General features: G+C 34.5%; 1 protein-coding gene across 8 annotated transcripts in view; it reads right to left on the bottom strand.

The window, feature by feature from the left end:
* The window catches only part of FAM13A (family with sequence similarity 13 member A), a 250,060-nt gene that overhangs the window by 150,849 nt on the left and 76,497 nt on the right, over positions 1–22,714 (bottom strand). For 6 of the 8 annotated variants that reach the window (XM_036227706.1, XM_036227705.1, XM_016161037.2 and 3 more), the window contains one exon: positions 8,473–8,626. The exons of the other annotated variants lie outside the window; for them this stretch is intronic. In XM_036227706.1, the coding sequence (XP_036083599.1) occupies positions 8,473–8,626 (154 nt within the window). The remainder of the gene's footprint in view (positions 1–8,472; positions 8,627–22,714) is intronic. 8 annotated transcript variants of the gene reach the window in all.

Genomic DNA, 22,714 nt, shown 5'->3' with positions numbered 1-22,714 from the left:
AATTAGTAATGTATCACATTATTTTGCATATATACATATATATACATTCACATCCATATATGGCTCTACATTAACCCTATTAAATATATATACACATAACATATCCAAGGTGTATAAATAATATGTATATACTAGGCAGACCAGACTCACAGCCTTCCTGTCCACCTCAGCATCTGTTATCCTCCTGGGTAAATTAAGGGTCAATATGGACAAACCATCAATATCTTGATTTGTCATCCCTTATCCATCTCCTTTCCAATGATTTTTTCTTCTCCTCCACTTCAGTCATTCTCAGAAACACAACCTAAATTCCATCATCATTCCAGGTAGCTCCACCTCTGAAATTCCTAGTGCAAACATCCCACTCTGTTCACTTCTCCCCACTTTTCCAGCTTGCCTGCTCTTCTACTCCCATCTCATTCTCTAGCCTTACTAGGGTCTCTAGTACCTCGAATCATGTTGCTCTTTCATATCCTAACTTACCCTTCAGTTCTTCTCATCTTCACTACCATAACCCTGGTTCGAGCCACCACTGATTCTTAACCGGACTACTATGATAAACTCCCAATGGGTCTCTCTGCTTGTCTATCCCTGACACAGTCTATTCTCTGCCCAGCAGTTAGAGCAATCCTGTTAATATACAAGTCAGAGCATGACACTCTGCTGCTTAATACTAATAAAAAGTATACTGACCTTTTAAGAGGGTACATGATTTGGTCCCTTGTTGCCTCTGTGGCCTCATTTTTTTTTTTTTAACTTTCCCCTTTGGTCACTGTAATTCAACTACACTAGCCTTTGATTCTGCTCAAGCAGACCAGGTATACGTACCCCAGTCTTTGTGCTGCTCCTCTCCCTACCTAGCATGCTCTTCTCAAGTGTCTTCATGGCTTGCTCCTTCAAGTCTCTGCTGAAATTTCCCCTTGTCAATGAAGCATTTTTACAATCCTATTTAAATGGGCAAATGCTATTCCCTATTATCAGTACTCCTTTGTCGTTTTCCTCTAAATAATCTTTCACCACCTGACATATAATATATTTTATTATTTGTTTATTGCCTATTACTGTATTTCCATTGGAATATAAGCTTCGTAAGGGTAGAGATTTTGTCTCTTGCTCACTAATGTATTCCCTGTGCCTAGGACAATGCTTTGCATATAACGGGCACCTAATAATTATTTGGATTTAATAAATTCAGCTTAGATTCCATATTCCATTATGTCAACCACATTTAAGCTACCAATGTTATTTACGTAAACATCTGGGTGACTAAACTAATTCTGAGTAGATAGGAGGGGAAGCTTCACTGAAGTATGGATTTAGATCCTCTAATGGAGAGAAATTCCAGAGTTATTCTGGAGCTGGAGAAATTTATGACTATTAGCTGTCTACTTAAAAGGTGTGCTTCTCCTAACTCAGTTATTCAGAAATACAGCTTTGATCTTCCTGTTTGGCACAATAAAGACACTTCTACTTATGGTCCTTCCTTGAAACCTATGAAAAACAAAGATAATAAAAAGGAAAAACTTAGCTTTAAGTGGAACAAACAATGGCCAGAACTATAGACAATCAACTATGAAGACTATTTGCCAAATTCAACAAAATGTGGACAAAAATGCTGAGCCAACATATATATTCTCGGACCTTCAGCAGATTGCAGATTTCCCCAAATGTCACAGTTCTAAGAAATCTATCCAAATTCCTTTGATTGAAGTAACTAGATCTGGTGGGCGTGGTCAAACCATTGCAGAATTTGGAAAAACCTCATAGGGAGCAACATTCACTTCCAAAGACTGACAAGGCAAGTGGAGTTAAAGGAGGAGCCATGCAGCTAGACCTTGTTCCTTACCTTCGTCTTGGCCTCCTGGTAGAGGAAGCCTGTTTGGAAGTGAGGCATTGTAGAAGCCACAATCAATTTTGCGGCATTGACTAGTGTCAGCTGAGCAGAAATAGACATCAGGTACTCACTCGCATGTAAGTATCTTACAAACAGGCTTCACTCACAGTCACACTGACTTCCTGCTTACACCAAAGGGAAAAAGTAAAAATCTAAAGTACAGCTTAAGTTAAATCCATCCTGTTCTTTAAACCTTCAGTTGTTCTCACATTCGTATAAATGTTAACTTCATAGTTAAACATCCTACTAGTTTACTCTAGTATATATCTCCCTAGTGCTACTTCCTATGATCTAGCCAGAAGAGTCACCACTGCACAAGCACTCCATGCCTTAAAGCATATTCTTCTGTGTGGACGATTTTTGGCTCCCCAGTTGACCTCTCCCCAGCAACTTATTGAAATCCCAGTTATTTTTCAGAGAGTCACTTAAATACTCCATTCTTCCATAAAATTCTCACTTAAAGATATTTTATGTGTGTTTTTACAAATGGTTCATTTTCAAAAAGCAGATCTGGATACATTAAATACTAAAATCACATTCTTCTGTCCATCGATAGTGCAGTCTTGCCTTTCCAAAGACAAAAAAATAATTTAATCATACTCTGAAAACTATAATACTAAAAATTATTAGCAAGAAATGCCTAGAAAAGGTAGTCTGTCATGAGAAACATCTGATTGTCAACTTTGTTTTTCTGCTTTTGCCTATTTTCTTTGTATTATCAAGCCTGATTCCCTTTAAGGTAAAGGGAAGGTAACATCATAAAGTAATATCACAAAGGTGATGTGACATTTATGATTTCTTTAAAGCTAAAATTCATTGAAAACTTGCTATCATTGTCTCATTTAATCACAAAAATGGCCAAATTACCTACTAATATTTTTCTTTTACAGATGAGGGAACCAAGGTTGAAGGAGAGATTGAGTAATTTTCTCAGAGTCACACAAATTGGAAGTTCTAACCCATTCTGTCTGATTCTAGATTAACTCTGTGCTCTAAAGCTTATTAACGTATCTACTGAAGTATCTCTGATCAGATAATTCCAAGGCATGCCATGCTGATGGCTTCGTCAGTTACTCTTCGTTATCAGCCAAGCCAAAAAAAATTAATGCATTTTATTTCTACAGACTTAACTGGCTTTTAAAATACTTTTATAAGCATGAGTGGTTTGAATTCCACAACAAATCTACAGGATTTTCATAATTTTAGATAACAGAAAAAAAGAAACGGATATTATAAATTACCCAGTCGTATTGCCAAATAGCACAGTTACAGACATAGGTCTCCTTAGCCTAATATTATTGCTCTTTCCAGAACTGTTAAAGATTTTAGAAGTATTTAATACCTTTTCCTAAATGGCAATCAGGAAGTACTCAGTGAACTATCATGTTTCCAATTGTATTCAATTACTTTGAAAACAATCATTAATATTGCTTTTATACTGTACACAAATTATGATCATAGGCATTATTTCCAGTAAAATGAAAAGTCCAGGCATTGACTTAAAGGAATTTTAAATGCCAGACACTATGTTCATTAGATTGACAGAGGCCTTAAATAACATGGTTGCTATAATTACATCAATCAATGATGGCTAGTGCATCAAATGTATGGGAGAGAGTGGTGGGAAAGAAGCGTGAATAGGTAGAGTGGGTTCAAACTATGGAAAGTCTTGTTTGTCATGCTAAGATTTAGATTTTATAATATAGGCTTAGGTGAGGAGGACTGAAGAATTCTGATATGGGAAGTGACATGTTCACATCTGCATAGTAAGAAGTAACTCAGGCAGAGGAGATGGAGACATGAGGCGTAGTAGAGTCAGCGAAACCAGTCAGAAGACTACAGTAATGGTCTTCCAAGAATCCATCAGTTCCCAAATCTAACTGATTATTAAAATTGCCAAAGAAGCCTTCTAAGGTGCATGTTGTAGAGCCCTGCCTTGTTTCTAGGTCTGGATTACCAGGTGATTGGGGTAGTGAGCCAGGTGTAGAATTCTATTGCCTGGGTAGGATGAGGAAGCACAAGTGAGAGTGGGAGAGATTTAAGAGATACTTAGGCAGTAGAATTAACATGTTTTAGTGACTGATGGACATCAACCTGGAGCAACTGCGTGGATAGACAGGCCATTCGTTAAGCCTCAGAATACAATTGGAGCGTTAGACATTCAAGGGCAAGGAAAGATGAGACAATCCATGGGACAGGCAATGTGAATGATGGCAAGGCAGTTAGATATATATCTGTGGTTTGCCAGGGAACCTCTGGGTTGAAGACCTAGGAATGAGCCTGGAAAATAAAAGATTAATTCTGACTGAGAAGGAAAAGTCCCCAAAGGAGACTGAAGACAGGCTAGAGAAATAGGAAGATGACAAAATTCAATATTTTATCGAAGTATTAAATGAGGGAAAGTTTGGACTGGGGACAGTGTAAAGGGCCTGAATACCAAGTAGAGGAGTCTTAATTGCATATTGTCAGCAAAAGGGTGGGAGGCAAAACAACAGCAAAAGATTTGCTTACTTAAGGCAGGAATACATTAGGATGTGTGTTTTTTAAGAACCTAATTCTATCACTGGTAGAAAGGAGATGGTAAGGAAGTGAGCCTACAAGTGGGAGAACAGTTTGAAATTGTGTGGCTACGATAAGGAACTAATCTAAAGCAGTGGTAGTGAATAGACACAAGACACCCATTTCCAGAAATATGTCTAAGACAGGATATGAGTTCCAGTGGGAATGATAAAGAGGGAGGAGTTAAGAATGAAATAAGATTCTAGCTTTGCAGGCTGGGGGCTGGCTAACTAAGGTTGAGAGGGCAGAACATTTTTTTTCTATTATGACTCCACTGCTGCCCAGTTTGGAACATTCTTGAGGGGCTGTAGAAGAGGCCAGGAGTAGTGAAAGCACATAAGACCTGAGTCAGAAGAACACAATTCAAGTATTTCTCTGACACTCAATTTCAAAAATACATATTGAATGAATAAACGTATAAATGTTCATGGCACCAATATTCCAATTTAAAACTAAGATTCTGGTTATTTCTACACTAGGTTTGTAATTAGTACTTTGAGTTCAAAACCCAGCTTTGTCATTTATTGCTGTTGACCCTGAACAATATATTCCTTGGGTTCCTCATCTGCAAAGTGAGGTTGCTGTGAGCAGTAAATAAGCTAGCATGTATAGAACAACTTAGCAAGAAACAGACTATCTGCTAAAAGCAATTTATACTAAGAGGACATTTATTTCCCTCATGTAACTAAAAGTCCAGCTGTGTGTGTGTTCAGGACTGGTTCAGCAGATGAGCAGCGATGAGGAACAGAGGCTTTTTCCTCCCTTAGTGCCAACCTCAGTGTCAGTGATACATATTCATTAAGGACAAAAATGGTGGCAGCAGCTCTAAGCATTGTACCTTCACATGAAAAAATCCAAGAGTAGATGGGAGAGGTGTGCATCTTGACTGAGGCTTACTATGTCTCTCTCTTTAAATTAAAAAATAATAATTTACATACAATAAAATATATAAATCTTAAACATATGGTTGAATGTTTTTTGACCAATGCATATATCTAACTCCATCCCTACTGAGAAATAGAGCATTTTCATCACCCCGGAGAGCTCCCTTGAGCACTTTTCTAGTTAATCATCACCACCACCACAACCCCTAACTCCACCCAGAGGCAACCATAGCTCAGGTCTCTTAAATCATTTTCTTTTTCATAATCAGGGATGAAAATTTCTCCAAGAGGCCCTCTGCCCCCAGCACTTTACTTTACATCTCCTTGGCCAAAACTGTCTCTCTTCCAACCTTTAAGCCAATCACTGACTAGAGAGTGATTACAATACTGTATTATAGACCATTTAAGATTCATCCATCCTTGGGGCTGAGGGAGGGGCCCACCTGACCATAACACGGAGCTGGAAGTCCAAATTAAAAAAAAAAAAATTTTAAGCAAGGGAGAAGAGGGAAATGGCTACACACACACCACACACACACATTTTGTGAGTCTACACATGCAGTCATCCAATATTTGATCTATTCTTCCAACTTTATCTCACATGCAAATATGCTAAGTATGTGTCCTAAGTATGTGTTCATGCAAGTCAACGATTAAAGTACAGATGACAAAGAAATGCAGAGACCACCATGAAGTTAACATCAATCTACATTCCACTGGTCAAAGTTCTTCATCTAAGTCCAAACAGAATAAAACTTATGTACTTGTCTGGGCCCCAAATCTCCTTTTCACCCACAAAGATATCATGAGAAATTACATTCAATACTCTGTTTCCTACTGGGGTACACAGAGGTGTGTTAGTGGAAACGTTTAGTACTCTTTCCCCTTAAAAATACCTTTCTGCTTTTTGATACCTCAGTAGTTTTCATGAGCCTAAGTTTATATCTCTTTTATTCTTGTGTTTTTATCACTTGTTTTATGCCTGTTTTCTTTTTATACACATCTTTCAGTTGAGCTCATGAGAATGATCAGAACAAAAGCTTGATTTTCAGTTGCCCTTTCATTTTTCCTGTTTTTCAGTATGATAATTTCATTGTGAGCCTCCCAATTCCTTTTTAATCCAGCTTCCTCTTGGTTTATATCTAGTGTTTATATGATCCTCTGTCCAGTTTTATATATCCAACTGTGGCTAGCATATTATTATTATGGACCCTAAAATGGTATTGACATATCCTATTAAAGTAACTTCTATAACTTCCATTGCATCCTTATTGGTTGCAAGTAAGTTTATAAAATCACATTCCCCTGTTGCATTATCTACTCTCTCGGCGATAAGACAATCAGCAAGATCAGTACAAAGAATGCATCAAATATTTTGCTTTAGGAGAATGATGTTTCCAGAGTATAGATGTGCAGTTTTCAATCATGACATCTGTCTGTCTCTAGGCCAGATGCAAAACTTGCATTAGGAGAGTATCAGTCATATTTATGCACCTAAGATATCTGTATTTGGCTCCCACAGTATTATCAGCTTATGCGTCTTATCCTGTACTCTCATGCTATGTTCTCCATCATGTTTAAACCTAGGAGCTCGAGGATTTCCAAGCAGAGCACTCTTGCTCATCTCTCAACAAGTGTGATTTTATCTGCACAGTGTATGAACTCCTGTTGACATATTCCAGAGACTATCTATAGCTCAGAAAGTTTGACCTGCCTAGGAGATATTTATCTATTTTCATTACATTTTAGGATTACCTTATTATTTCATCAGCCCTAGTTGAAAGGTAGGAGTGTTAAAAAGTATATATCAGAAAGAGAGTTGAAATAAATTCAATCACTTTTTAACATTTTAAAAAGAGACCCCTTGCAATGTACTATAGGGTCCAAAGGAACAAATTCAAAATAATTTTTTCAATTTAAAAATAATTTAACATTTTTATAGCAAAACTGATATAAGTGGGTTTTTTTCTTATTTTCTCTTGCACATCACTGATATTTCCTCAGCTTCTGTGTTACCTCTACCTTAGGTTACAATTGATATTATCCAAAGTATTTCACTTTACCTGAATTGTTCTTCTCTTCCCTCAAATTTCAGTTTAAAGTTCTCTTTACAAGGTTGGCAAGGTTCCTGTTCAGTGTGTTCCTCTCAGATGTACTTTACCTCTTACAGGGAGTCTGTTGTATTAACTGTATACAAAGCTGTATAAAGCTGCAGTTAAACCTAGTTTGGGTTTTCTTTTGCTGTTTTAATAGGGTACTACTTAATACCAATGACCTTTTATCTCTTCTTCAAAGTCATGGCCTTAGTTCGAAGAAGAAATGAAAACACCCCTTTAATACCCACACCAAGTACCTCTTATCATTCATTGACATATAAATTAACAAGAGTAATAATATAATTTGTGAATTTGATAGGTCTCAGGAAACTCCCTGAGAGCACCTCCCATATCAGCCCTACCATGATTTATCTTAATATAAATGAGAAAGAAATAAGATGCCTTCTCTCTTTTCCCACATCTGGAGCATTTATTTTGGATACTTATCCTGTGACTCTCAACTGTAAGTTTTTAGAGACCTACATGCATTTACCTAATGTGTAAAAGCTATGTTATAAATTACCAGCCAATGTATAAAAAGACTTAGATAGTATTGCCAAGGATTCTTTATAGGTTTTAAAAATACTTTCCTTTACTGATGATAGTCACCAAGGATTACATATACAGGACTTAAAATCTGAGGTTGAACTTGAAAATGTGCCAGATACAAGAGACACAAAAAGGTAAAGGAATCTTGCAATCCACTCAGTAAGCTAGCACTCCTGAACGTGGACATAAACATGTATACCTGTTGTAACGACAGGCTTCCATAAGGTGGTGCATCCAACTGATCTGATTTTTTGAGATGATTTTATAGCAGCAAGGAAACATAAATTCATGATTACTCTACAATCTTAGAAGAATATATATCCGTTAACAAACACCTGATACAGAAAATAGATTTCATAAAAAGGATTCAACATAGGAATAATCTGAAGTTATATCCATATGGAATTTTTATGACAAAGAATAATTAAAATAAAATTATCTTCCACCTAAAATACAGCAGTCCTGGAAATTAAATATCAGAGTCACTTACTTTTACTATGATAAGCCTCGCTCGATTCTCACACCTTTGGTTATCAATTTCTGTATACTCTACTTCAAACAGGGTATTATAATTTTCTAGTATTTTAGCCATTATCTTGTTACAGAGGTCTTGTTCTTTCATGCCTTCAATCCCAGGTGGTACACTAGAAATAGGAAAAAAAATTGAGAGGAATTACTTTGTTAAAACAAAATTCCAGCACAGCTGACTCAGGCTTATATTTTGACAATGACCAATCAGACTTTTATAAGGATACAACAAGCTTTATGGTGATACATATGATGTTGTTAGGACAACTGGTGCGTTCCCAAGATCTGAACTAATAGTTCTTATTGAATAAGAAAAGTGCATGTTGTTCAGAAGAGGTATGGGTTAACATGGGTGCAACAATTTGTATATAGTAAAAATTACTATACATAAGGTAACATTTATATAAATATAAAAAAAATACAGAAGAGGTGTTACAACAAAAAGAATGAGTATTTTACCATGACAGAAATACCCAGCCACACAAATAATAGAAACACAATCTTTAAGGATTTCTTAGATAATATAGAGAAGGACAAAAATTAAAGGAAAAGATGAATACTGCTGGGAAAAAATACTGATAATTGTTGAAGCTGAGTGATGGGTATACAGAAGATTACACTATTCTGTCTTCTTTGAAGCATGTTTAAAAATTTTTATAATTAAAAAGGTAAAAAAAACATGAATGTATAAGATGTCATAATATAAATAAGATAAATATTTCTTCACTAATGTGGACAACTGACAGAAGATTAATAGTTAAGAGTATGTAAAAAATTCCTTTTCAAAAAGAAAGTAAAATTTGAAAAAAAGACAAAAAACGTGAGTTGAAAAACACACAGAAGAAAACGCCTGGACAGTCAATTATCTTATGAAACCATATTTAACCTCACTGAGTCACCAGTGAAATAAATTTAAAAAGCAACAATGAGGTATCATTTAATACTCATCTGAATTCGTTTTCCTGTGGCTGCTGTAACAAATTACCACAAACTGGGTGGCTTAAAACAATAGAAATTTATTCTTTCACTGTTCTAGAGGCCAGGAGAGTGATCAGTATCACAGCGCAGAAATTAAAGTGTGAGCAGGGGCACACTCCCTACAGAGGCTCAAGGTGAGAGTCTGTTCCTGGCCCCTGGTGGCTAGCAGTGTTCCTTGGCTGTGGTTGCATCATTTCAATCTTCAATCGAGTCTTGCATTTCCAAATTTCTCTCTGCTCTGTCTTCACGTGGTCTTCTTCTCCATGTAAGTCTGATCTCCCTCTACTTCTTTCTTACAGGATACATATATTACATTTAGTGACCACCCAGATAATCCAGGATAATCCCCTTATCTCTCATGATCTCTGCCTTAATTATAACTGTAATTAACTATCAGAAAGAGAAATTAAGAAAACAATTCCATTTACAATTGCATCAAAAAGAATAAAATATCTATGAATAAATTTAAGCAAGGAAGTAAAGGACTTGTATGTTGAAAACTAGAAACACTAACAAAAGAAAATGGAGAAGATACAAATAAATGAAGAGACATTTTGTGCTCATGGACTGGAAAATTAATATTGTTAAAATGTTCATATTATCCAATGCAATCTACAGAGTCATTGAAATGCCTATCAAGCTTCCAATGGCATATTTCACAGAAATAGAAAAAAATTCTAAAATTTGTATGAATGACCACACATAGCTAAGCATCTTGAGAGAGAAGAACAAAGCTAGAGGCATTGCACTCCCCAATTTCAAACTACATTACAAAGTAATAGTAATTAAAACAGTGTGGTATTGGCATAAAAATATTTAACCAATGGAACAGAATAGGGAGGCCATAAATAAACCCATGGCCATATAGTCTATTTTTGATAAAGGAACCAAGAATATAGTGGTGAGAAAATTGGACGGCCACATGCAAAAGAATGAGCTTGGATTACTATCTCATATCATACACAAAAATAAACCCCAAACCATAAAACTCCTAGAAGAAAACAAAAGTGGTCAACTCCTTGACACAGGTCTTTGGCAATGATTTCTGAATCTGACAGAGAAAGAAAAAGCAACAAAGCAAAAATAAATTAGAGGAACTACACTAAGCTGAAAAGCTTCTGCACAGGAAATCACCAGCAACATGAAAACACAACCTATTGAATGGGAGAAAATAACTGCAAGTCATATATCTGATAAAAGGTTTATCAATAGCAAACAAACAATCTGATTTAGAGGTGGGCAGAGGTTCTAAGTAGACATTTTTCCAAAGACATACAGATGGCCAACAGGTGCATGAAAAGATACTTGACATGATCAATCATCATGGAAGTGCAAATCAAAAGCACAATGAGACATTCCCTCACATCTGTTAGGGCTGCTATTATCAAAAAGAAAAAAAATAACAAGTATTGGTGAGGATGAGAAGGGAACCCTTGTGCACTGTTGGTGGGATAGTGAATTTGTGTAGTCACTAGGTTCCCCCAAAAGTAAAAATAGACCTACCATATGATCTCGCAGTTATAGTTTGGGGTATTTATTCAAAGGAAACAAAAACACTCATTTGAAAAGATTTATTTATCCCATGTTCACTATAGCATTATTTATAATAGCCAAGAAACAAAACAAGCTAAATGTCCACTGGAAATAAATGGATAAAGAAAATGTAATATGTATATACAATGGAATATTATGTAGCTATAAGAATGAATGAAATCTTACCATATGCAACAACATGGATGGACCTTGAGGGCATCATGCTAAGTTAAATAAGTCAGAGAGAGAAAACAAATACTATATAATCTCTCTCACATGTGAAACGACTCATTTCCTGATTTCAAAACTTACTTAAAAGCTACTAAGCTACTACTATAAATAATCAAAATAGTGTGGTATTGGCATAAAGCAGACATATAGATCAATAGAATAGAACAGAGAGCCCAGAAATCAAACCTTGCACATATGATCAAATAGTTTTTGAAAAGGGTGCCAACACGATTCAATGGGAAATAAATGGTCTTTTCAACAATTGTTACTGGGGAAACCAGACATCTACATGTAAAGAGTGAAGTTGGCCCCTTACCTTAACTTTTGTTTATTCTAAGTACCTCGTATAAGTACTTATACGAGGTACTTAGAATAAACAAAAGTTACTTAGAATAAACAAAAGTTAACTCAATGGATCAAGGATCTAAAACAAAACTCTTGGAAAAAAACATAGGACAAAAGCTTCACAGCATTGGGTTTGGCAATAATTTCTTGGCTGTGACAGCAAAGGCACAGGCAACAAAGAAGAATAGACAAATTGTATTTCATAAAAATTAAAATACTTCGTGCATCAAAAGTAGTCACCATCAACAGAGTAAAAACACAACTTGCAGAATGAGAGAAAAAAATATTTGTAAATTGGGTCCCTGATAAAGAGCTAATATCTACAATATAGAGAGAGAATACTAAAAAAAAAAATACATATGGGCAAAGGACTTGAACAGACATTTCTTCACATATACAAATAGCCAATAAGCACATGGAAGATATTGGTATCACTAATCATTAGAGAAATGGAAATCAATACTATGAGGAGACACACCTCACACCCATTAGGATGGCTACTATCAAAAAAAAAAAAAAAAAACAAAAACAGAAAACAACAAGGGTTGGTGAGGATACAGAGAAACCCAAACTGTGCACTGTTGGTGGGAATGTAAAATAGTATAGTTGCTATAGGACACAGTATGATGGTTCCTTAAAAAATTAAAAATAGAATTATTATCTAATCTACCAATTCTACTTCTGGGTATATACCAGACAGAATTGAAAATAGGGTCTAGAAGAGATATTTGTACATCTATATTCATAGCAGCACTATTCACAATAGTTAAAAGGTAGAAGTAACCCAAGTGTCCATCAATAGAGAAATGGATAAACAAAATGAAGTATATACATACAGTGAAATATCATTCACCTTTAAACAAGGAACTTCTGACACATGCACGAACATGGATGAACCTTGAGGACATTTATGCTAAGTGAAATAAGCCAGTCACAGAAAAGACAAATAGTGTATGATTCTACTTATACGAGGTACTTAGAATAATCAAAATCATAAAGACAGAAAGTTTAATGGTGGTCACCAGGGGCTTCTGGGGGGCAGTTAAGGTTTAATGGTATAGAGTTTCAGTTTTATAAGATGAAAAAAGTTATGGAGATTGATGGTAGTGATGGTTTCACAAAACTGAATATATTAAATACTACTGAACTGTACACTTAAAATAGTTATGACTGTAAATTTTTTAAATATTTTATCACAGCTGAACATTAGAAGAAAAAAAAGAAATGCATCTTCTCTACATTGCCATAAGGCAACTTGAGGACACTGACATCTGGTTATAAGGATCCTCAGTTATTATTGCTTAATGAAAGGCAGATAGTGATAAGGTAAGATACATTTGCAATAATCGTATTTGCATTGATAACATGTTAAAAGTTATACACTATATTCACTACAGCATTTAACAAAAAATAAGATTTATTAATATTTACTTTATAATAGAACTACTTTGTTCACTTTATTATATGTTGAAGCTTGGACCTACATTAATAGCCAACTTTTAAAAAATATTTTAAAAAATTAGATAGCTGTATTATAACTTTTCTTGTTAAATAACATTTAAAGTTTATTTTATATGGCTGACTTTACTTACCTACATGTTCTTAAGATGCTTTCATGAACATCATACCAAAAGTCTGTGCTATTTACTATAAATTTTTTTGTGCTGGGAAAATTTGGATCTAATTTTGAATGTGTCTCATACTCACTCAAGGGACATGAGAGAACTGTGGAATGATGGGAGTGGTGTACTTCTATCTTAATTGTTGTGGTGGTGATATAACTGTATGACTTTGTCAAACCTCAGAACACTATACTAAAATGAACACGTTTTAAACTATATAAATTGTACCTCAAGAAATTCAACTTTAAAACAAAGTGCCTTGCAAACTACGAATATTCATACCAAAGTTCTTTATCATGCAATGTAAGGTTCTAGCTTTCAATAGTAACACTGTTGGTCCACACTGAACTTGCAATTGGCTAAAATACTCTAGTCATTTTCATAGCAATTGTTATTAAACTAGGTCTTTCTAGCCCTGATCTCTCTTGAGACCCAAAGTTCAGACTAAACATAAATTCACTGTAAATATCAATTTGCTAAGTTTCCATCCATTTGCCTACCTATGACAAAAAAAGAAAAAAATAATATTTTTGTAGTCATCAATCTTTTTCTAACTTTACTAGTCAACATATTCTTCTCAGCTTTGTTTCACTGACTACTTTTATATGCATAAATTCTTCTACATCTTAATTTAAGTCAATAAAAGAATTAAGAAGGTAAAGAGTGATGAGATACTTCATTTGTAACCTCTTTGTACTGTCACCAGTTGATGAATCGATACCTTTAGAAAATGATTGTTCACTCAGGAATGAATATACCTAATTGCATTATCACTAGATCACATTGCCCAAACTTGTCCACATTCATTCCATTATGTCCTTAACTTATTATATTGCAATTAAAAAATGCTGACATGCTGGGACATTCTCCCTTATGCAGTTCTTTGCAAAAACAAAAACAAAATCTATTATTGAAGCAATCACTGGAGTCTAGGCTTAACAACCATTTTAAAAGGTAGAAATTTCTTAATGTGTACTGTCTTATTTATGAATCTGTTGTGATTAACCTAAATCCATTTGTTATGAATTTAAATTTAGTCTAAATGAAAATCTGGAAGATTTTTTTTTAAAGATAACATTCAGTAATAAAACTCATAATGTTTCTTGGAATTGAGGTGAGGTAGTGGAAACAAACACTTCCAGAACTGTTTTTGCACTTGGCTCCCTTCTGCAGAACTACTGATGTTGCTGTTTCCAGGTATTCAATTTATAATATATATATGTGAGCTTCCATTTTCCCCCTTGAATTGCAGATTTTTTGAGTTGTGCCACTTATTAATCCAAGTGATGAGTTAGCTTTTTCTATTCTAAAATACTAACAGAAGATAAATCTTCCTAAATGAAAGTTCTAGACTATTTACATGAACAAATTATCTAACCATGTCTACATAATAATCACCATTTTGAATAAACTGGAAAATTTTACATAAATTTAGATATTTTCAAATATCCAAATATTTGACATTGATCATTTGGGTGGGTAAATAATTTTTAAAAATTTTATACTGGATAATTAGATACATTTCAATATATTTTAGATAATTTCCAACAAAAGAGTGAAAAATAGGTGATTATTATTCTTAAGAATAGTTGTTATTAAACCTGAAAGGATAAATATCATATAGAAATTAATTGATATACTTAGGCACATGAAGATTGGGATATCATTATTGTCATTTCTGAACAAGGATTTGTATGTTCATGGCCTAAGAAAATAAAAGGAAAAGAGGAAGAATTCATAATTTACACATTCTACAGAGGAGAAAGAAAGAAGGAATCTTGCAACAATTAAATTTTTAAAAGTTATGTGAAAAACACGGAGAATCAGAGTCTCCAAGATCAGGGAGTTTAACTGCAAACTGAGTACGGATTGCCCTACAGCGGGCTGCTGTGGGGAGGAGTGGTGAGAGCAAGGGGTCACGGATGCATCGTCAAGGAATTGCTGTTGGTGAGTGTGAGCGTGTATGTGTATGCATACATATATATGTCTACATATGTATCAGGCATGAAGCAGTCATCTAATAAACTGTGGATTTTAAATTTCTGGTATAACTTGTAGTCAGTGAAATATTTACAAAATATGTTCCATTACTCAGAGCAACTATCAACCTTTCTGGCCACCGAAATATACATGGATAATATTCTAAAATTGAAAACAACCTAAATGTTCATCATGAGGAAATTAAGTAAATTATAAAACAAAGGAATATTATAATGACTTACAGCAATGGTGTACAGACTGCTGACATAGAAAGATGTTCATGGCATGTTATTTAAATGATAAATGTAGTAACAGAATAGCAAGTGTGAATATTTCTTTTATGTAAAATGCAGTTAAATTTATGTGGAAATTTCTAAAAAGATATTTTTAAAAAGTGTATAAAATGATGACATCATTGGGTAATTTTTATTTTTTTATTTTTGCCTTTTTGGTTTTATCTTAGTTACAGGAAGCAAATACTATTTTAATGAAACTAAAATTTAAAAAAAATATATTTTTTAAGTGATAAGAGTAGATGCTTCTGTGAAGTTTAATAATTTGATAAAACAGTATCATTATCTTATCTGGACCAAACAAACAACTATTAATAAGATGTTCCCTTGTTCTATAGCAACAGATTGGCCACCCAGAGAGAAACCACTGTTTCATTTGATCCCTTGTTAGTAAGGATAAGATAATTCCACCTCAGTGTTAGCTCTAGCAAAACAATTTTCATGAGTAAAAAGGCATTACGAAACATCAAACTAGATGCTTTACAAAAATAATTTTCATAAAAAAGTAAACAAAAATATATTATGTGAAAGAGAAGCCTCTTCTGTGAGAAATAGGTGACATTTCTACATGTGACTCTTTTAGAAGATATTTAACCTGTATACTCTCACATCAACTAAATTAAAATCATTCCCTGATCGTACTGAAAATTAATTTTATACCAAAATTTAGTTACATAGTATGGTTAACCTTTAAAAAAATGTCCTACTTATTAAGAAATGTTGATGGGTGAGTGTATCTTTTCTACTTCTATAGAATGGTTGGAAATTTCCCTAGAACAAAGATAAGGCTGATGTCTCCCTTCAAAAATTTTTTTTAAAAACATAATTATATTTCATAGCTCCTTGTTTATATGGTTGAGGGACCAGACCGTCTGTTAGTTGGTACTAAAACTTACAAATAACATGGTAAGATACCTATATTATTTGAAACATATCAGAGGGACATCAAGGGTATTTCAAACTTGCAGACATCCACATTTACTTATTAGGTACAACTGGTAGAGGAGTCATCCAATGGGTGAGCCAATGAATAAATGACTGCTTAGTGTAAACTGTTTGGTGTACAGTACTCTCCTCAGGCAAGTCCCAGTGAACAATAACACCAATGAAAAAGCAGCTGTAAACAACTTCCTATGTGCCAGATAGGTTTGACTTCCATTCAACACAAACAAAAACTTGCTGCAGTCAACAAGAAATTAGTTGCAATCTGCCTACCTAGGTTAGGCTACAGGATATAGTGATAAAGTAGATTTGCATAACTTTCATATGACTGAGAACACCAGAACAGTTAATGTAATGCATATGTAAACAGATGACCCAACACATATACCAAGACTAAGAGCGAGAGAGCCCTTGCCCTACAGGAGCTTATCTAACAAGGTAAGGGGCAAGAAAATTATATAAATATCATAATTAATAAAATATTTCTGTAAAAAAAGGTACAAATTTATGTAAGATGGGTCATGACAAATAAGAACGGTATATTTTGGGGGGTGGTTTATTTGGGAGTTAAAAACTACTATTATTAGGAAAGGTATCCTAGAGGAGACAGTATTTGATACAAGACTTAAAGGCTAGGTAACATAGTTAGTACAACTATATTCCTCTTGAACCTCTTTACAGAGAACACCAACCAGTAGGCATAGAGGATCACGAAACTAAAATGTATTCCACTTTTTCAATGAAATATTTAACAGAATATCCACAAAGGTACATTTGCATGTTGGTATTAGTGTTATTGCCTCTTCTGACATAATAGGAAAACAATCAAATAACACAACTCCATCCTTTACATCTTTCCTTTCATAATTGAACGGGCAATATTCGGGTACTTTAGATTTTGCCTCACATAATAAATGCTGCAATTTGAGCAGCTGTAGCATTCCTGTTCTGTGTGATGAGCATTAGGCCATTCCTCACCTTCAGTGGGAATAACAGTGCCTTTTCTTTTACTGAAGGAGAAACATAAAAAGGAAAGACATCTGCGGATTACGCATGAATTGTGAAGTTATCCAAAGCAGACTCTAGGGTTGCTCCCTGTGCACACAGTGCTTCTAACCCCAGAATGTTCCTTCTCTATCAAAAATATACAGTAAATTTCTCTCTCAACAAAATGTCCCTCTCTACATTACAAAGGTCAGATATTGGGATAGAAGGGAAAGTAAAGAGCAATCCATTTAGAACATTATGAAGGAAGGAAAAATGTTCAAATTTTGTGTCTGTCTAACACACTGAAAATAAAGCTGAATATGGGCAAAACTATCTTATGTAAAGATCTTTTTAAAAAATTGTGCTAAGAAAACATGAAATTTACCATCTGAACCATTTAAAAGGTAGTGGTCAGCAGTGAGTGTTAAGTATAGTCACACCATGAGGCAGTTCTACAGAACATTTTCATTTTACAATACTTGAATGCTATAGCCAAAAACAGATCTTCTTTTCCCTCACTGTCCAAGCCCCGGCAATCAGCATTCTGCCTTTTGTTTCTATGAATTTGAACAGATGAAAATGTCATGGTTAATATTTCTGCCTAGAGACTGGGCTACACCTAAATATATCCAACAGAAAGCTTTTTTTTTTTTTTCCATCTCATTTATTATCTACTATATTATTAATTCTAGGATGTAGGTTAGGCTAAAGTTGAATCTCTAGAGTTTTGTTACAATATTATTTTTAGTCCAGCCTGACTTGTTATTCTATATTAAAAGGAATCACATTAGTGCTTCCTCTAACTGCAATAAAAACAATTCTTATAAAGTTAATTAGAAATGTTAAATTAACCACTGGTCTAACGCAAATATATGCAAAAACAAATAATCCAGTCACTAATGTAGAATCTAGAAAATCATTAATCTTCCTCTTGAATGGTCTCCAACTTAGCACTTTTATTTTTACAATAGGACCCTTGTTGTCTTGTAATTATGGTATAGAAGTCAAGAATTCAGACTCTGAGTCTTGTGTTCAGTTCATATTTTGGCTCTTTGTATTTTTAGCTGTATGACATTATGTAAGTTACTTAACCTACATATGTGTTTCTTCATTTGTAAATTTAGAATAACATTATCTAACTTATAGGGCTGTTGTTAGGATTGAATGAGTCAACATATGCAATTTCTTTTAGAACAGTGCCTAACACCCAATAAACACTATATGTAACCTGTGATAAATATAAATATTATTTATTTGTACAGAGTTTTTGTCTGTTCACTCTGTAGTGTTCCATCCATCTATAAAAACATAAGCTCACAGAGCTGGGAGCATGTCTCTCTGGTTCTTCAACTGAGTATCTGATGCATTGAGTGGTGCCTGTGACATAGAATGTGCTTAATAAAAGTCAGTGACTGGATAAACTCATTGACTTCCAAAATCTTATTCTTCAGTGATGCTTTTAATGAGACCTTTTCCCAACACCACCATTTCATATGTGATCATCTCTATGGGATGATGTCTAAGTGGTGTGTCTTAATCTTTGCTCATCACAGAAATGAGACATTTCCAACATGGCAAAGAATAATGGGAAGAAAAATTGGTAGGATAAACATTGTATCATCATAATTTTAGGAAAAAACAAACCAAACTCCAATCAATAGTCAGTTATTCCCACTGTGGGCATTCTACAGTGGGTGAGGAAGGGATGAGAAGTTCTTCTGGAGACTGTAAAGTCAGTTGATATTGGGTTGTTACCCAAGAGTTTTATGCATGTTTGTTCTGGCAACATGTCCCTAAATACTGCCTAATGCTGCCACACAGAGGGGACTCGCTGAGTAACAAAGGCCATGGCAGTGTGTGTGTTTACTTTCCACAATTACAGTCCACTGCATACTTACTTTTCCTGTTTATTTCTTTTCACAGAGGACCTGCCATAATGCCCATGTTTATTAAGTAAAGGTTTCTTGACAAAGTGGAAGACTGTCTGGGTCTAATGGCTAAGAAGGGCAGGTAATGTAAACTGAATATTGCATTATCTCTGATATAATGCGCACACAGAACTCACCTTTCTAAAGTTTCACCTTTGCACCACTTATGTCCTGAACAATTAGGGAGTGGGGGCGGACAACTATTGTTTCCCAACAGAGCAAGTATAAAACTACTAGGATCAGTAGCTACGTAAACTTGATTCTTTGGAGGGGAAAAACAAAAAACGAAAAAATACTCTCAAGTTTTCTCTTGGCCCTGACCTAGAATCGAGGTTTGATGAAGTAAGGATACAGTAATTACTCCCAAATGAAACATGTTTTGAGTGAGAACACTTGGCAGTAGTTCTCAATCTGTTTTTCGCCCTGACCTGTGTGAGAGGATGTACACTGTTCTTTCTTAATAACAAGAGAATCACTGACTTAATATCCAAATGTACTTTGGAGGTTTTTATCTGTTTCCCCTTTTCTCTATTTTTTCTTTTTCATCACATCTCTTATGTCATGTTCTTGTCCTTTTTTACCCTATCTAGCATAATGGGTATTTAAACTCCAAGATACAAGAGCTAAATAATGGCCTTAATTTTTTTCCCAAAAGAATCGAGTGGTGTTTATTTTACCTTTACATTCACAAACTATCATTTATTTATTCAACAGAAATCACTACAACACTATTTGGGGCTTTTGGGTGACATAAAGAAGTACAACCAGCCTCTTCCATCGAAAGAGCATACATTTTAAATAAGAGGACATGAAATGTTTGTGACAACATGAAATAACATCATCATCAATATAAAAGATGTTCTGAGGTCATATAATTGTACTCTATAAGTTATCAGTGACGATAGTAACTAACATTTAAAGACACATCATTTTCACATCTGAGGTGGATTAATATCAGTGTCGAAGAGAGACATGGCTGCAATATAACAGAAGGGGCTCTGGCTATGGAATTGAAGGCCCTAGGCCAGACTTCTGTTTCAACCACTTATGTGTGGTATGATTTGAGCATGTCACGGCCCTTCACTACCACAGTTTCTGCATCAGAAGAGGGGAAGTTTTTTATGAGAGAATCAAATTAAACAGTGGATATGAAAGCACTTTTAAAACTGGACTGTGCTACACAAATACGATGTGATATTTCACGTGTTATTGTGGACCAGAGAGGGAAGAGACTTAAGGCAGAGACGTCAAACGGTAAATTGCTGCAGCAATTCAGAGAAGATGGGTGTCTAGACTAGGGTGATGGTAGGAGAAGTTTCAGGATTTGAAAAACACCATAAAGCAACAGTCAGTAGAATTAGACCTTGGTCTTCATTATGAGGATTGCTGAGAGAAGAGGGTATCAGTTCTGTCTGAACTGGAGAATGAATGGGAGAGAGCGTGGATGGGAGGCCACAGGGGAGGGTGAGGGGAAAAAGATTTTTAGATAAGTAAAAGTGACCACTAGACAGAGAAATGGAACGAGAGAGAGAGAGGGAAGAGCTGAACTACTATCTAACTAAGCTACCTTGGTTTCCCTAAAACAATTTTATTTGGAATAGGAATACTTTATCCATTAAATGGATAAAAAAGAGCCTAACGCTGATGAGTTTTCACGAGGCAATGAAATATTTGAGATTTCAGGATTTCAGAATACAAAAACGAAACAAAAAACAAACCCTAAAACACTACAAAATTATAATCTGTAAATACTTAAATGTTTCAAAATATAGTATTATATGAACTATTCAATTACAGCTCAACAGAAATCAAATTTTTACACAAATTATAATTAGTATGGGTTGTGGGTATATTTTAACATGTTTGCTGTGTTGTGGTGTGGGGCTGCTAAAAGCAAGAAAGTTTAGGGCCTGGGAAAGTCTTTGGGAAGAAAAAAACCAAAAATGGTCTCAGAAAGCAATACATGAAGATAAATGTAAGGAATATTTATTTGCCACCTATATTTAAAAGTACATCTATCAGCAAGATTAATCCATGCTCTATAAAATTACATTGCTTTATATTAAGAATCTATATATCATAGTTATATCTAAGATATAACAGTGCCTAATCTTATACATGTCCCTGGACTTATGTCTTCCAAGACATAGACTTGTATCCTATTTTAAGGACAAATTTGCTGCTATAATACTGTTACTGACCTGAAGCTCTATGATAGGTAAACTGATAAACTAAAGAGAATCTGCTTTTCTAGAAAATCACTAAACTATAATAATACAAGTAGGTTCCAGGAAATATTCTTAGCTTCATACACACACACACACACACACACACACACACACACACACACATACATATAAATATATATGCATATACTTACATATATATGTTCATATCTATTAACAATCACTATAGTAGTGAATATTATTATTCCTATTTTATAGAAAGAGAAATGAGAGGTTAAATGACTTGCTGAAGATCCCACTCTTAGAAAGTAAGTGAACCAAAACAGTCTAGCTATACTGTCTTTCTATATAAAATCACATAAAACCTGAACCATAAGTCTTATTGCAACTTGATATCATAAAATTGTTCCTATGGCCCATTAACATAATTCTCTAGGCTCATTATGAGAAATTTTGCTTAACATCAAGGGGAATAAGATATCATATGATGAATATGCCTTTATATATTCTATTAGTCTTTAATCACGAATGGGGTCTCTGTTATTTTTACTTGCAATAGTCAAATCTTTAAAAACTAACATGACTTAATGTTCTACCTGAGCCCAATGCCACACAAAAATATTCATTTCAATCAACTTTGTACATAGCAAACATGTTATTCAACCACAGATTCTATAAAACTCATAAAAAATTAAGTCTTCGTTTACATTCTACTTTGGGAATCTAAAGTAGAAAACAAATGTACTTGTATTTTTTTCCCCTTTTGGTCTCTAACAGAAAACTCAAAGGAGTCATGACAAATTTAACAACACTGTATGTGGTGGTAAAAAGTTGAGAACTTTAACAACTGAGCCACAATCGATATCAAACATTTAAAAATGAGTACTAATTCTAGAAACTGAGGTTTCTTTTTTAATCCCAAAAGTACTTATTTTTTCCCAGGTGTTTTCTTTCATGGTGTTTTCTTAATGTTATTTAAAAGACTGTTCTTTGAGAAACAGTATGAAGTGTCATGTGTATGTGTTTTTTCTACTAGAGTATTCAAAGCCTTTAATGATTCGAAATATCTCTACATCTCCAAATCCATGACACTTTTCTCAGTTCTCTTTCTCCTTGGTCTCTCTTTATTGGAATTCCATTTTCTTTGGCTTTAGTGATGCCATATAGCTTATATTATTT

Source organism: Rousettus aegyptiacus, unplaced genomic scaffold (genome assembly GCF_014176215.1).
Source record: "Rousettus aegyptiacus isolate mRouAeg1 unplaced genomic scaffold, mRouAeg1.p scaffold_m13_p_10, whole genome shotgun sequence".
NCBI classification, from domain to species: domain Eukaryota; kingdom Metazoa; phylum Chordata; class Mammalia; order Chiroptera; family Pteropodidae; genus Rousettus; species Rousettus aegyptiacus.
This window is presented reverse-complemented; position numbering and strand designations above follow the sequence as displayed.